The sequence below is a fragment of the Arachis stenosperma genome, chromosome 8 (assembly GCF_014773155.1).
Source record: "Arachis stenosperma cultivar V10309 chromosome 8, arast.V10309.gnm1.PFL2, whole genome shotgun sequence".
NCBI classification, from domain to species: domain Eukaryota; kingdom Viridiplantae; phylum Streptophyta; class Magnoliopsida; order Fabales; family Fabaceae; genus Arachis; species Arachis stenosperma.
Genome location: NC_080384.1, coordinates 37,458,305 through 37,471,828, shown reverse-complemented (window position 1 = coordinate 37,471,828; position 13,524 = coordinate 37,458,305). Strand labels below are relative to the sequence as shown.

Sequence of the window (13,524 nt, the reverse complement as noted above, 5' to 3'; positions counted from 1 at the left end):
CAACGATTTTCAGCGTATTTGTTTTAATAAAAATTATAAGATAAACTATTTAATACGAAATACAATGACATGAAGTCATGAAAAATACATTATAATATATCTTTATTCAATATAAAAATAACAGATAATTATTATATAATTATTCAATATACAAGATTTAGGACGACTACTATGTATATAGCCTCACCCCCTATTTCAAATACATCTTCAGCAGCATTTTATGTATAATTTATAAAACTCTAGTAGATAGTGATGGGATCTAAAAGTAGCTCAGAAACACGTTCTTTCATAAACTCTCCGTTTGTGAATCTGTCTTGAAAATTTGCATATGTAAACTCAGATATACGTCCCAAATTAACAATACATTCAAGCACTGCCTTTGGGATATCATTATTTGGATTGAGGCACACTTCATTTATATCCTTCCAAAAATCTTTGATTTCCTTTTGAATGAGTTTGTATGTCTCTTCTTGTGAAATTCCATATTGTTTCATGCAGCATTCAACTGCTGAAGCAACATGATATCTTTCCCGCTCAAACTACAAATAAATTAACCAAATCCGAAATTATAACTTGTAAAACAATTAACGATTAGAAATTTTAATGATAAATTTGATAGAGAAAAGGATATGATATATTATTATTAGTGAGAAATAATTAACCTTATGTGAAGCCAGATCATCCTTGAGTCTGCCAACAAGTGATACAGCTTTTATGATTGTTGTTGGATCACTAAAAATCCAATCAAAGACGTCTTTGGTTGCAAATTCACCAAGACCAACAAATGCTACTATGTGAAGTGGCAATGAAGAAGATATAGCTCCATTATCCTTGTATTCATCATATGTTGGAACATAATAATCCTCATTGCACCATTTTGCTTCCAACAAGTATGCTTCTGCCAAATTTAGAAACTGCACGTATATACAACAATTATAATGATGATTAATTAACTAAAGTGGAGGTTAATTACTAAAGCATTATTTTTTTTCACTATATGGATACAAAATTAGCACTAGCTTTAAACCTACCGCTTGTTTAACATTTTTCAATACTAGGGTTGATTTTTTCGCATCTACTAGTGCTGATTCAATTTCATCCACCACTTCTGAAACTGCGTTAAAGACCACTTTGAAACATGTTGGAAGAGATTTGATCGGATTAATATTCCATCTGGAAATCAAAGTAACATAAGAAAGTTAATAAGTTTTGTTGTTGTTTGAGGATTGCTAATATAAATTAGAATTTCAGCATAAAAGAAATTTTTATTAAGTGAAGATAACTTTTTTTTCCTTTTTGGTTTACCTTTTGATTGCCTCTGTGAAGAGCTCAAGTTCTTGAAGTGTGCCATAAGCATCATAAGTATCATCAAGAAGACACATACATGCAGTCATTTTGCCCACAATCCTTCTATGAGTGCTATGTTTAGGCTCTGAAGACATAGAAAATGGCCAAAGGTATGCCTCAACCACCCTTTCTCTAGCATAAGGAACTTTAGTTGCAAAATCTGATTTTTTCCACCACCTGCAATTAATAATATAATAATGATTCAATGTTAAGTCATAATGTTGGTTGATAGAAAATGGTTTCATGCTGATTTTTATTTTTTAATTATGATATTTCATCTATTTTTTACCTTTTATTTTGTCAATTTCATCGATTACCTTTTAAACCTTTTTTTGTCACTACACTACTCACACCACTCACATTATGAGGTTTTTAAACCATATTCCAGTTTTAACTAAAATTGAAACTTGGTGTAGCTTTTTAAAAGACAGTCAACTCTGCTGTTTAATTAAGGCCATAGTTATTTTTCACCTATATTTTTTTTAGGTCAATTCTATAGTGTCTATGAGTTATTGTCTAAATTTTGTCTAACTTATCTTGCAGTAAATTTTAATTTTTTAAAAATTATTTATTATTATATCTTTTAAATTAAATATTATTTTTAATAAATAAGTACCACTGTTGGACTTCAGCTTCAAATCATTTTTATTTTGTCATTATTCTTTTGAGAAGGAGCATTTGTTGCCTAGTCCAAGAAAGCAAATGTAGGAGTATTTATCATAACCAAAAAAAAAAATAAAAAAAGAAAGAGAAAGATAAGAAATACTACTACTTGGTTATATACTCATATGTAAAGTTATGTCACTTAATTAAGTACGTACCTGGTAATATTTCCAAGTTCTTTTTGATGCATTTTCTGTAAAACATTAAAATCTAATTTTGCAAAAGTTAAAAGAACTTTGTTGTGAGAAGGATCCTCTTCATAGAAAGACATATAACATCTTGCCGCTATTCTTGCAACTCCCTTGTGAAAAGGTAGCATTAAGCTCTGATCAATTTGCTTAGCAAGATATGTGCTCAACTTATTATTGGTGATCATGGACTTGAGGTTAGTGTATGTAAAATCACGTGCTTCATCTAGTAAATCTTCTCCATGAACACTTAATTGTGCTGCTTCATATAAGTTCCATAATCCTTGAACATCTTCGGTAATGGTCTCATTGAACTTTCCTTTACTGTTCTTGAATTTGTTGAATATATCTATGTAAATTAATCACAAACATTATTATATATCTGTGTAACATAGGAAGTGTACAGTATAAATAGAAGCTAGTAATGTCATGATATTACTTTTTTTTTAAAAAGTTAAATTGATATATATATATATATAATATATATATATATATAGTCATATTTTTAATACGTCCTTGTCATGTAAGAGTTTTTTTTTTTTTTAGTTTACATAAATTTTTATATAAATATTTTTCTTTACTTGACTTATGCTAAAAAATTTTTTTTACTCAATAGGAGATTGAAGTCTAAATTTTGAAGTGATAGAAGTTATACTACTAAAATAATTATTTTTATTGGTCATTTATTTTGTTTTTAACGACAATAAAAATAACCGCTAATATATTTACTAACAATTAGATATTAGTCGTCTTATGCTTAATCGTTAAAAGATTTTAGCGGTAATTATATAATTTCTGGTGAAAAGTTTTGATGACCAAAAAGGTATATAATTATTATTATAATTATAATAATAACAAAAAATATATAATTAATGCAAAAACATAATTAAATAAGACATACAATGATTATATTATATTATTGTCACTAAAAATAATTTTTAGAGTAAAGTATTGTTTTTGTCCCCAACGTTTGGGGTAAGTCCTATTTGTGTCCCTAACGTTTAAATCGTCCTATTTGTATCCCTAACGTTTATAAAAGTGATTCAATGTTATCCTACTATCAATTATACTAACAAATCATATTATATTTTTCAATGATTCTCACTTGGATGCATTCATTCTCAATTAGGTCTCACTTGAATGTGTTCGATTTTAATATTATACCCACTATTTGTGTTTAGATTCAATTATGTCCCTAGAAAAGTGAATTATGTAAATGTTGTAGGAATTAGTTTCAACTTTTGATGAGCTATTTTTCGGAGTGGATCATCGATTCTATCCCAGACATTTGTATTCTAACTTCAAGAAGAGATTTTTAAAACTCAAACTAAAGCGTTCATGATGTGTAATTAATGGCAGGATAACATTGAATCACTTTTACAAACGTTAGGGATACAAATAAGACGATTTAAACGTTAGGGATACAAATAGGATTTACCCCAAACGTTGGGGACAAAAACGATACTTTACTCTAATTTTTATTTTAGTAACTTTGATATCACGTTATGATACATTATTTCTATAAAAAAAACTTTATAGAAAAAACACATAAATAATTATATTTATAACAAATAAATATATAAATATACCTGATAAAATGTGATATCCTTTTTGTCTAAGCAAACGAAAGAATAATCCAAAGTGTAGGTCATCTTTCTCTATGTTGAGTGCATTGTTGATGAAAATATTTTGAATTTGTTCTAATGCTTCATTAATCTCACGTTCAAAATGATAAGATATACTCAATCGTTGCATTGAGTCGATAATATTTAATTTTTGTGAGATATTGGTTGAAGATAGAAAAATCTTCTTCACTTCCTCTTTACATATTTCAATTTGTTGCCTCATCATGTTTTCATTCGCTACATCCTGCAATAGTTTACATGAATCAAAATGTCCATGTGGATGAATATATAACTCAAATTTTTACTTAAAATAATGGTTAATTAGGATACATTTTATATTGCTTTTATCCTCTAACAAAAAATATTGACGCAACTAAACACGTGGAACCCATGCATTTTCAAAACACATCAAACTAAACAATATAATATATATATATATATATATATATATATATATATATATATATATATATATATATATATATATAGGTGAAAACTCAGGTGTACTCGACTTCACGTGAAGTTGATACTTGAGAATTGTTAGATGATTTGACTGATTTGATTAAATTTTTATCTAACGACTCTTAGATATCAACTTCACGTGAAGTCGACTTCACCTGAGTTTTCACCATATATATATATATAATAAAATTATCGTTCATAGAAGTTAATACATACAGTTTTAGCCCGATTAAATATTTCCTGAGTTTAAAAGTAAAAAAAAAAAAAAAAAAAAAAAAAAACCTTGAGAAGGTATGTATAGCTACTTATATTTATCTCATCATACATGTATGTATGTGCATATACAAAATTAAATAACATACGACGGATTCAGAATCAGCATATTTGAGGAAAGTATCGTGCCAAATGCTAGGAGGAAAATTTGCAGTGTGTCGCTTTGAGTTAGAAGGGGCATGTTGAGTGGAAGTCATCACGGGAACCGAAGCTGATGAAAAAATAGACATGGTGGTCAGGTGGTGCTTTTGATATGTATGGCATGCACTTGATAATGGACGATTTTAATTCGATGATGTATGTGGTGAATGTAAGGATAACAAATGAGCGTCGGTGTAATTTTTAAATCTTTTTCCTTTTTCTATTGATAGGGTCCACCGGTCCAGGTAAAAAATGACCCGACCCGAACCGGATAACACCCCAACCCAACAGGATCCTACTCTAGACGCCCTATGTATACTTCGAAGGTCAGAGAAGAAGATTCAGGTGTCATCGCCGCCACTCGGTGCCTTCGATCAACATCTCCGTCGCTGCTCCGTCCAGTCCTTCTCCATCCTCCATCGCGTTTTCCAGGATCATCTCCTCCGTGATGGTGCCCGCAACGGTGATGTTGTCGGCGACCATTTTCTTCCACAGTATTCTTTGTTGTTGCTCCATTAATGGCTTCTTTGTGAATCCTTCTGGCATTGCATTTCCCCTTTTACCATCGCAATAAACTTCCCACACCGCGTTTTACATTCGCCTAATTACACATTACTGTTGTAATGCATAACAGCCATCTATCCTCACTTAATCCGCTCGCCATGAGGTTGGCAAGTAGGAACTGTATTTCTGGTTTCAAGTTTAGAGAGCCAGGTTAAAATTAAATGAGAATTAATAAAAAAATCATATATTAGTCTTTTTAAAATTAATTCTTAAGATATTTTAGTCTTTCTAAAATTAATGTTTAAAGGAATATTTTAGTTTTAGAATTAACTAAAAGAGTAGTTGTTTTAAAATTAATAAATTTCTAATTTATAATGTAATTAAACAAAATTAATCTCAAAAGATTATCTTAATCTTTAAAACATTAACTAAAACTGTGTTTTTTAATTTTCATAAGATACGTTTAAAGAGTTTTTCTGTGAAACAATCATAAAAATATTTTTTATAAAATTAGTTAAATAGCTATTTCAGTAATTTTATAATTAATTATAAGACCATTTTAGTATAAATTATTATATAATATATATTTCAGAAAAAAAAAAACCGATACAAATAATATGATCCACATATTTTTTTTACTCATCAACATTTTCATCATATTAATAGTACCGAAATAAGTATCTAAATAAGACTAGTTAATCTCAATTCATAAGTCTTAATTAACTTACTAATTGAATTAGTAAGAGATTAAAGTTAATAAAAATAATATTAATTAATAACTCTAAATCACCAATCTAAATTGGGTATTAATGATTTAAAATCGTCTAATTTCTCTTTTTAAGTCAATAATGCTCAAAAACTACTCTAAACTTAAACCAAGCATTTTGTCAAACACTTGAAAGACATAAAAAAAGTATGGTAAAATAACAAGAACTATAAAATCTAACAACTACCAATTGCAAGGAAACAATAATAACAATTCAATTAAACAATAAAGGAACATAAAACATAAATTGCATTAAATGAAAATCAAAGTAACAAGAGTGCTCATAAACATAAAAGTGGCTCAAAGGAGAAATTAACAACAGAAACTAAGAGAATAAAGACGTAGAAACAAGAAATTGCAAAAAAAACAAGATGAAAATAAGAATTAAACCATAGATCTAAGAGAGATTAACTTAATTCTACCCTAATTCTAAAGAAAAAAGGGAACTTCTCTCTCTAGAAAACTACCTAAAGCATAATCCTAAGTTAATCTAATTTCTCCTCCATTGTTTCCTCTTGAATTCTGTATCAAATAGTCTCAGAAATGAGTTGGATTTAGGATTAGAAGGCTCAGAAATCACCCCCAGTATATTCACTTTAATAAGGTCACGTGACCAGCATCAGGCGTGCGCGTAGATGACGCATACGCATCTCTTGGCAAATTCCCTCCTCACGCGTACGCGTAGGTGACGCGTGCGCGTGGCCTTGAATCCTCCAAATGCTCATTTCTTTATGAATTTTTTACTTTGCATGCTTTTTTCTTCACTTATTCCATCCAATCCTTGCCTTATGAACTTGAAATCACTCAACAAACATATCAAGGCATCAAGTGGAATCAAAGTGAATTAAATTTAGCAAATTAAAGGCCCAAAAAGCATGTTTTTAACCATTAAGCACAATTAGAAAAATTCATAAAACCATGCTATTTCATTGAATAAATGTGGGATAAGTTAATAAAATTTTCTAAATTCAACACAAGATAAACCACAAAATTGGAGTTTATCAGTTACTAATATAAATGACATTAGCAACTTAACAATAAAAGATATACGGTGAAGTATTAACAAAGTTATGTTCACCGAAAAGTACCGATATTTACTCATATCGATGGAGATCAAACTCGATAATAATATTATTAACTAGACTTTATTTTTAAATTAAAAATATCAATTACTCAAATTAAAAAATATATATAATTTTTATTATTTATAAATTATTAAAATTATGGTTTTTTAATTATATAAAATATTTTATCATAATAAATATATATATAAGAATTTGAATTTAATTAAATTCAAATAATTATAAAATTAATTTAATTATTTTTAATAAAATAATTTTTAAAAATAACGAACTCTAATTTATAAAATGAATTATACAACTTATTTATATTTATATTTTTAAAATTGTGGCTCGTTACATGTTGCATTTCTATGGTATTTAGATTTTGATTCATAGAAGAAATATAGTTTTAATACGATTTATATCGGTCGTTTTCATCATCTGCAAGTAGCCCAGCAAGTAGGTGTCATCAAGTTCTACCTCAAAAAATCGGATTCTCTTTCACAACCAATCTCATTTAAGGACTCATCTGAATGGAAAGACACTAGTGTTAAAGTTAAAGTTGATGAAGAAGGAGGAAACACTATCAACGTTGCAACCTCAGCTTCATTTTCGCTTTCGGAGCTCAATTGTGGCTCCTTGGTATCTCCATATGGTTCATATATATTGGAAGCTGCAGTTCTTCTTAATAAGATCGTTGGTGTTTCTGTTGCATGGTGAGATTTGGATGTTACTATAAAGAACAAAAGGAAGTACTTTAATGATGTTATTAAGAGTTCAACTGGTTATGCCTTACATGCCATTGCAAGTCTTAAAGCGACTTCCTTTATCGTTGTTCAATAATAAGTGTATTTGTATTCTTAAAGCTAAATTGGAAATTATGTTCTTTACTTCGAGAAGATTGCATCCCTCAACCAGGACTTATGGTGAAGTGTTTGTGGATGGGGCAAATCATACTTTATTTATTAGCATGCGTTGTAATTTGGCTTTTTTGTTTTTTGTGTTTAGGTTTAACTTCTAACATACCAACTAGCTATTTATTTTGTTGTGGAAGATATATGTGTTTCTGTTGTTGACTTTTTTCAATGGATTAATATTTTGTAATGAGAAAGTATAGGGAGCTAATGGCCTAAGCGTACAATGTGTACAATTGAGGTTTAGGAAGTATTAGAGATATGACTATTAGTGTTACATTATCTTGTCAGGTTACGTTTTTGGAATGAGTGAGTTCATGACATGGTATTAGAGTTCTAGATCCGAAAAGTCAAGGGTTCGATCTTTAGTCCATTGTACACATTGTACGGTTAGGTTATTAGCTCCCTAGCACTACCCATAATCATACTATAATAATTAATTTAAAAACTAAGGAATAAAGCTTACGGTCTTATTAAGACATTGCAACACCAAGTTTGATTCTCCACTCCTAGTATTCAATTCTATTATTTCATCACGGAATTCTACAATTGTATTAAAAATCAAGCACTCTAGAAGAGATGCAATGTAACTAATATCCCATCTGAAACACAAAAGAACTAAAAATTAAGAAAGAGACGTTATCGTGGAATTGAATTATTACACTACAAGATAAAATTCATATTACATTTAATAAATGATGTTTTTGAATGAAAAAGCGTAGCCATAGATATTATAGTAAGGCTATGCTTTAAAGCGACATTTCTTGTATCTAAAAACTGCTTTCAAGTGATGTTATAATATTAGTGTTACTATTACTTAATCACCTTTAAAAAGGCAACAGATCAGAGAAAAATATATAGGATATGCTTTTCAAACATAACCTAAAATAATGTTGCCTTAAGCATAAATTTCTTGTAGTGTTAATAAGATAATGACTAAAATAAATATAAAATGATTGTTATGATACCTTACAAATGGTGTCTAATTTTCCAAAATAAATAACTAGTTAATATTTAATAAATTTTAAATATTTAATTTTTTTACTTTAAAAATAGAATTCACTTAATAAATATAAACTCGTTGATCACGTATAAGTCCTTTTTATTTAGATATGTAGCATAATGTAAAATTGGTCAGTTCTTTTTTCAGTAAAATCAAACCTTTGCATGGCCTGTGTAAGGAGCTCAAATTCTTGAATTGTTCCATAGACATCATAAGTATCATCAACCATAGTCATCCATTGAATCATTGTGGCCACCACCCTTCTAAAAGTAATATATTTAGGCTCAGTGTTTATAACAAATGGCCAAAAATATAACTCATCTGCCCTCTCTCTTCCACAAGGGATCTTTGTCCCAAACTCTAACTTCCTATACCACTTTCAATCATACAAAAAGTCATATCTTGTTGATTATAAGATTTTTTTAATATATTCTCATAAGGAATTAAGGAGTACCTAGCTAGATTTAAAGTAGTTATTACTTGGTGGTATTACCAATTTTGTATTATATCATTTCTGTAGCATATTGAAATTTAATTTTGCAAAATTTAAAAGAATTTTTCCGTGCATGCAAAGATTCTTCTTTGTAAAAAGACATATATAACCTTGCCTTCATTTTTGGAATTGCCTTGTGAAGAGATTGTACTAAACTTTGATTGATTTGATCAACAAGAGATGGGCTCAATTTTTTGGTGATGGACTTAGAGTTTATTGTATGTGAAATCATGTGCTATGAACCTTTAATTGTACAGCCTCATACAAACTCCACATTCCTTCAACATCTTGAACAACAATAATTTCATCGAATTTTCCTTTTATTTATTCTTGAATATGTTAAAAACATCTGTATAACACACATATATATTCAACTAGTGTGAACCGATAATTAATAATTGGTATGATTTTCTTTTTTCTAATGTAATTATATAAAAGATAGAAAAAGGAGTTTCGCTACAAGAAAGACGTCGAGTATCGTCGGATTTATCGTTAGACTTTAGCGTCGAGTTTATCGATAAATTTAGCATCGGATACAGCAAGATATTCGTCACTCTAAAGTATTACCATCGGATTGGGGCTCCAACGATGACGTCGACAGTAATATTTGGAGAGAAAATGGGTAAATTTGGGCGCATTCACAACTGTCAAATTTACCGTCGGATGATCTGATAGTAATCGTTCGTTAGTGAAACGTTGCGTTTTGGTCACAAGGATCACTTTACCATCATTACTCCGACGGTAAAGTTGGGCTAAATTTAAATGTGCAGCACTTCTCCCTCACTTGTCCGAGTTCTCCTCTCGTGCTCTCTGTCTTTCCTCTCCCATCCTTTCCCATCCTCTCGTTCTCTCTGTCTCTCCTCTCCCATTACGTGAGTTTAGATTTTTTTTATTAAATAGTTTATGAAATTATTGATTAAGTTAGTGTAATGAAATTTGTGATTAGAATTTGATATAATTTTTTTAGTGGTTTTTAGATTTTTTTTTTCTGTGCAGAATTTTGTTAGGAATTTTACCAAATTAATGATTAAATTATGGTAATAAACTTTGTGGTTTAGGGTTTGGGTTAGGATTTTTAGTGTTTTTATATTTTTTGGTGAGTTTAGGATTTTTGATTATGTATTTTATTATCAAATTATTAATTAAAATAAGATAATGAAGTTTGTAATTATGATTTTTTATGTTAATTTAATGTCAATAGAAATTATAATTAAGGTAGGTTAAGTAGGGTGAGATTAAGAGTGTTCGACATTGTTAGATGAGAAAGTCGCATAGAGGTGCCTTCTCGAAATTCTTGTTTGTTAGAAAATTGTGGAGTTATAAGGGGTTGCGTACTAGAATTGTTAGAATTTGATGTGTTATTGAACTCGTGTTTGTTTTAATTTATGCTTGCAGCTATTTTTAATGTAAAAATTGTTATATTTATTTGATGAATGTCTCTGAATTAAGGGAAAGTTCTGCAAAATTTTGGTTAATTTGTTTTAAAACTTGTTTGGTTTGTAGAAAATGATAATTGTATTTGGCAGAAGATTCTAATTATATGGTATGCTCAGCTGATTTCGTAAAAAAAGTTTATTGCATAAAATTGTTCGTTGAATTCTAGGATATGTATTTTAAAATGATTCTAAATTATCGCTATAGATATATGATAGGAATAATGGTGGACGGGGAGATTAAAACCTGAATTCTTTGATGGGATTGATATCTTTGTTGCGCATGTGTTTAGCATGAAACCATTTAAGTCTAAAAATATATCTATGTATCTGTATACAAAATGTCAACTGACTAAGTGATTAGAACGTATAAATATAACGCACTACCTATATCGTAACACATAACTAATAATATAATTATAATAATAATAATAGTATCGTTGGCTATTCAAAATATACTAAATTTATCTTACAAAAATTTCACAATTATATTTAACTTCTAACAATTAATTAACAGAACTTAAATATATCTAAAATATAATTCTAATATTTATTATTAAATATATTAAAAATGTATCTTTTAAATATCTAAACCTATAATAATAATAATAATAATAATAATAATAATAATAATAATAATAATAATAATTAATGACTTATTATTAACTAAATAATTCTATAACCAGAAATTCTAAAACGCATCTAAATTACTCTAATATCACTATAATAATATTTAACACTAAATTTATTATAATAATATTTAACATAACTAACTAATTCCTTGTTCATGTTCACGTAAGGCAAAATGATATATGTTAATTACTTATTAACTAATGTGATTATAATGATAGCAATAATTATTATATCCAAAAATTTAAAAACATCATTATAATACAATAAATATATTAATTAAATATCTAATAATAATTAATTAATTATAAAATTTAAAAATATCTAATTTTTATTACACATAACTAATATATTTATTTTACAAAAATATTCAAAATTTATTTGATAGAAATTTTACAATTAGCTTCTAATAATTAATAAAATTTAAATATATCTAAAATATAATTCTAATAATTATTACTAAATATACTAAAAATATATTTCCTCATCAACATTTACTAACTAAATAAAAAGATATCTCTAACAATTCCACATATCATATTATTAACAAATACAAACTGTTCGGTGATCGGGTTCTGGACAGGTCGGGTATGCAAGTGAAGGGGCGAGGATGCCTTAGCTCGGGTCGCGCTGGTAGCGGGCTAGGCGAGCTGACGAGCACTTGAGCTGGTGAATGGACGAGGGGGGGTGCCACCTGCAAAGACACTCCGACGCCTAAGTCAGAAATCGTGCAAGCAGGGGGAGTGATGTGGAAAGTGACGTACCTCGGGGGAAGAGCCAATCTTCCCCTCATATACATGTCAGTAGCGGGCCCCAAGACGAGGACAGGCCCATATTTCCGAGGACGTTGTCCTGCAGCCGCGTGTGTGCCGTACAGGACGCGTGTCCGGGTCGGTTGGAGGGCACGTGACCGGGTCGGGTAGAGATCGGGTCGGACCGACCCGTGCGGTTTTTGGGCCAGGCCGTAACAGTGCCCCCACGCGCCAATGGTAGTCGTAGGAGCTACCAATGGCGTGTCGTCTCGCGTTTCGTCTGGTCGGCTGCTCGCGGGAGGGATGTGCCTCCAACGCGCGTCTCTTGGTTGCTCAAAGCAACCGTTTTCATCGCTTCGTTTCCTGCGCCGAGCATTAAATGCTCATAATGGGGTGAAAAACCCCGTTTGAAAAGACCATTCTGCCCCCAGGTGTTTCGCGCTTTGGAGGTAGTTTTTAAACGATCGGTTTTGATATTTCTACACTTTTCTCACACTCCCTATTCTTCCTTTCTTTCTCCTTGCTACAAGATTCCAAGGCGTTGCTGTGGTGCCTCCGTTCGTGTTCCTTGCACTTTCCCAGACTCGCAATCATCCTTTTTTCCATCAACTTAGGTAATTTTCGAATCATTCCTCTTTTTAGGCATTATTTTCGGTATGCTTGTTGCTTGGTTCTTTTGATGTTACTGCGTAGCCTTAGTTGCGAGTAGACGTGTTAGGGGGGAAAGTACCATTCTAGGGTAGGCTTTTTCTCGTTCCTTTAGCCTTTTAGTCTTGTTTGCCTTTAGTCGGGAAGTCGTGGGGGGTGGTGTTTGTTTTCGGCCTGAGCAACCGATCTCTTAGACTAACTGGATGGTACCCCCATGTAGGTATGGCCCGCACGGTCTCCCGAGCATCCGTTAACCCTGCGGCTTACGACCAGTATGCTTGGGTCGTCTCAGATGTAAGGGATTCACCCAACCAAATGAGCGAAGAGGAGCTCACCGAGTTCCGACAAGCCGGGTATTTGTGTGGCGGGACTGACGAGGAGGCCAATTATGACGCCTTCGTCCCGGCTGCTCACGAGCGGTTGTATGAAATCAACTTCCAACCCCGCCAGGTCGCCGACTGGATTTGGTTCTACAAGGCCATGTTCACTCAAGTCGGAGTTCGCATTCCGTTCTCAGCCTTTCAAATGGCGCTCTTAAACCGAATTTCTGTGTCACCGTCGCAGTTGCATCCGAACAGTTGGGCTTCGATCCGCTGTTTCGAGATGGTTTGTGAATATCTC

General features: G+C 30.9%; 1 protein-coding gene across 1 annotated transcript; it reads right to left on the bottom strand.

Annotated features, from left to right (window-relative positions):
• Window positions 1–166: 166 nt before the first annotated feature.
• On the bottom strand, window positions 167–4,873 carry LOC130946886 (probable terpene synthase 2). The gene is made up of 7 exons (XM_057875778.1): window positions 4,648–4,873; window positions 3,788–4,067; window positions 2,169–2,547; window positions 1,306–1,524; window positions 1,032–1,173; window positions 663–914; window positions 167–539 (listed from the first exon to the last, which is right to left on the bottom strand). The coding sequence occupies exons 1-7, from the start codon at window positions 4,786–4,788 to the stop codon at window positions 240–242; spliced, it is 1,713 nt and encodes a 570-aa protein (XP_057731761.1). The 5' UTR covers window positions 4,789–4,873; the 3' UTR covers window positions 167–239.
• Window positions 4,874–13,524: the final 8,651 nt, after the last annotated feature.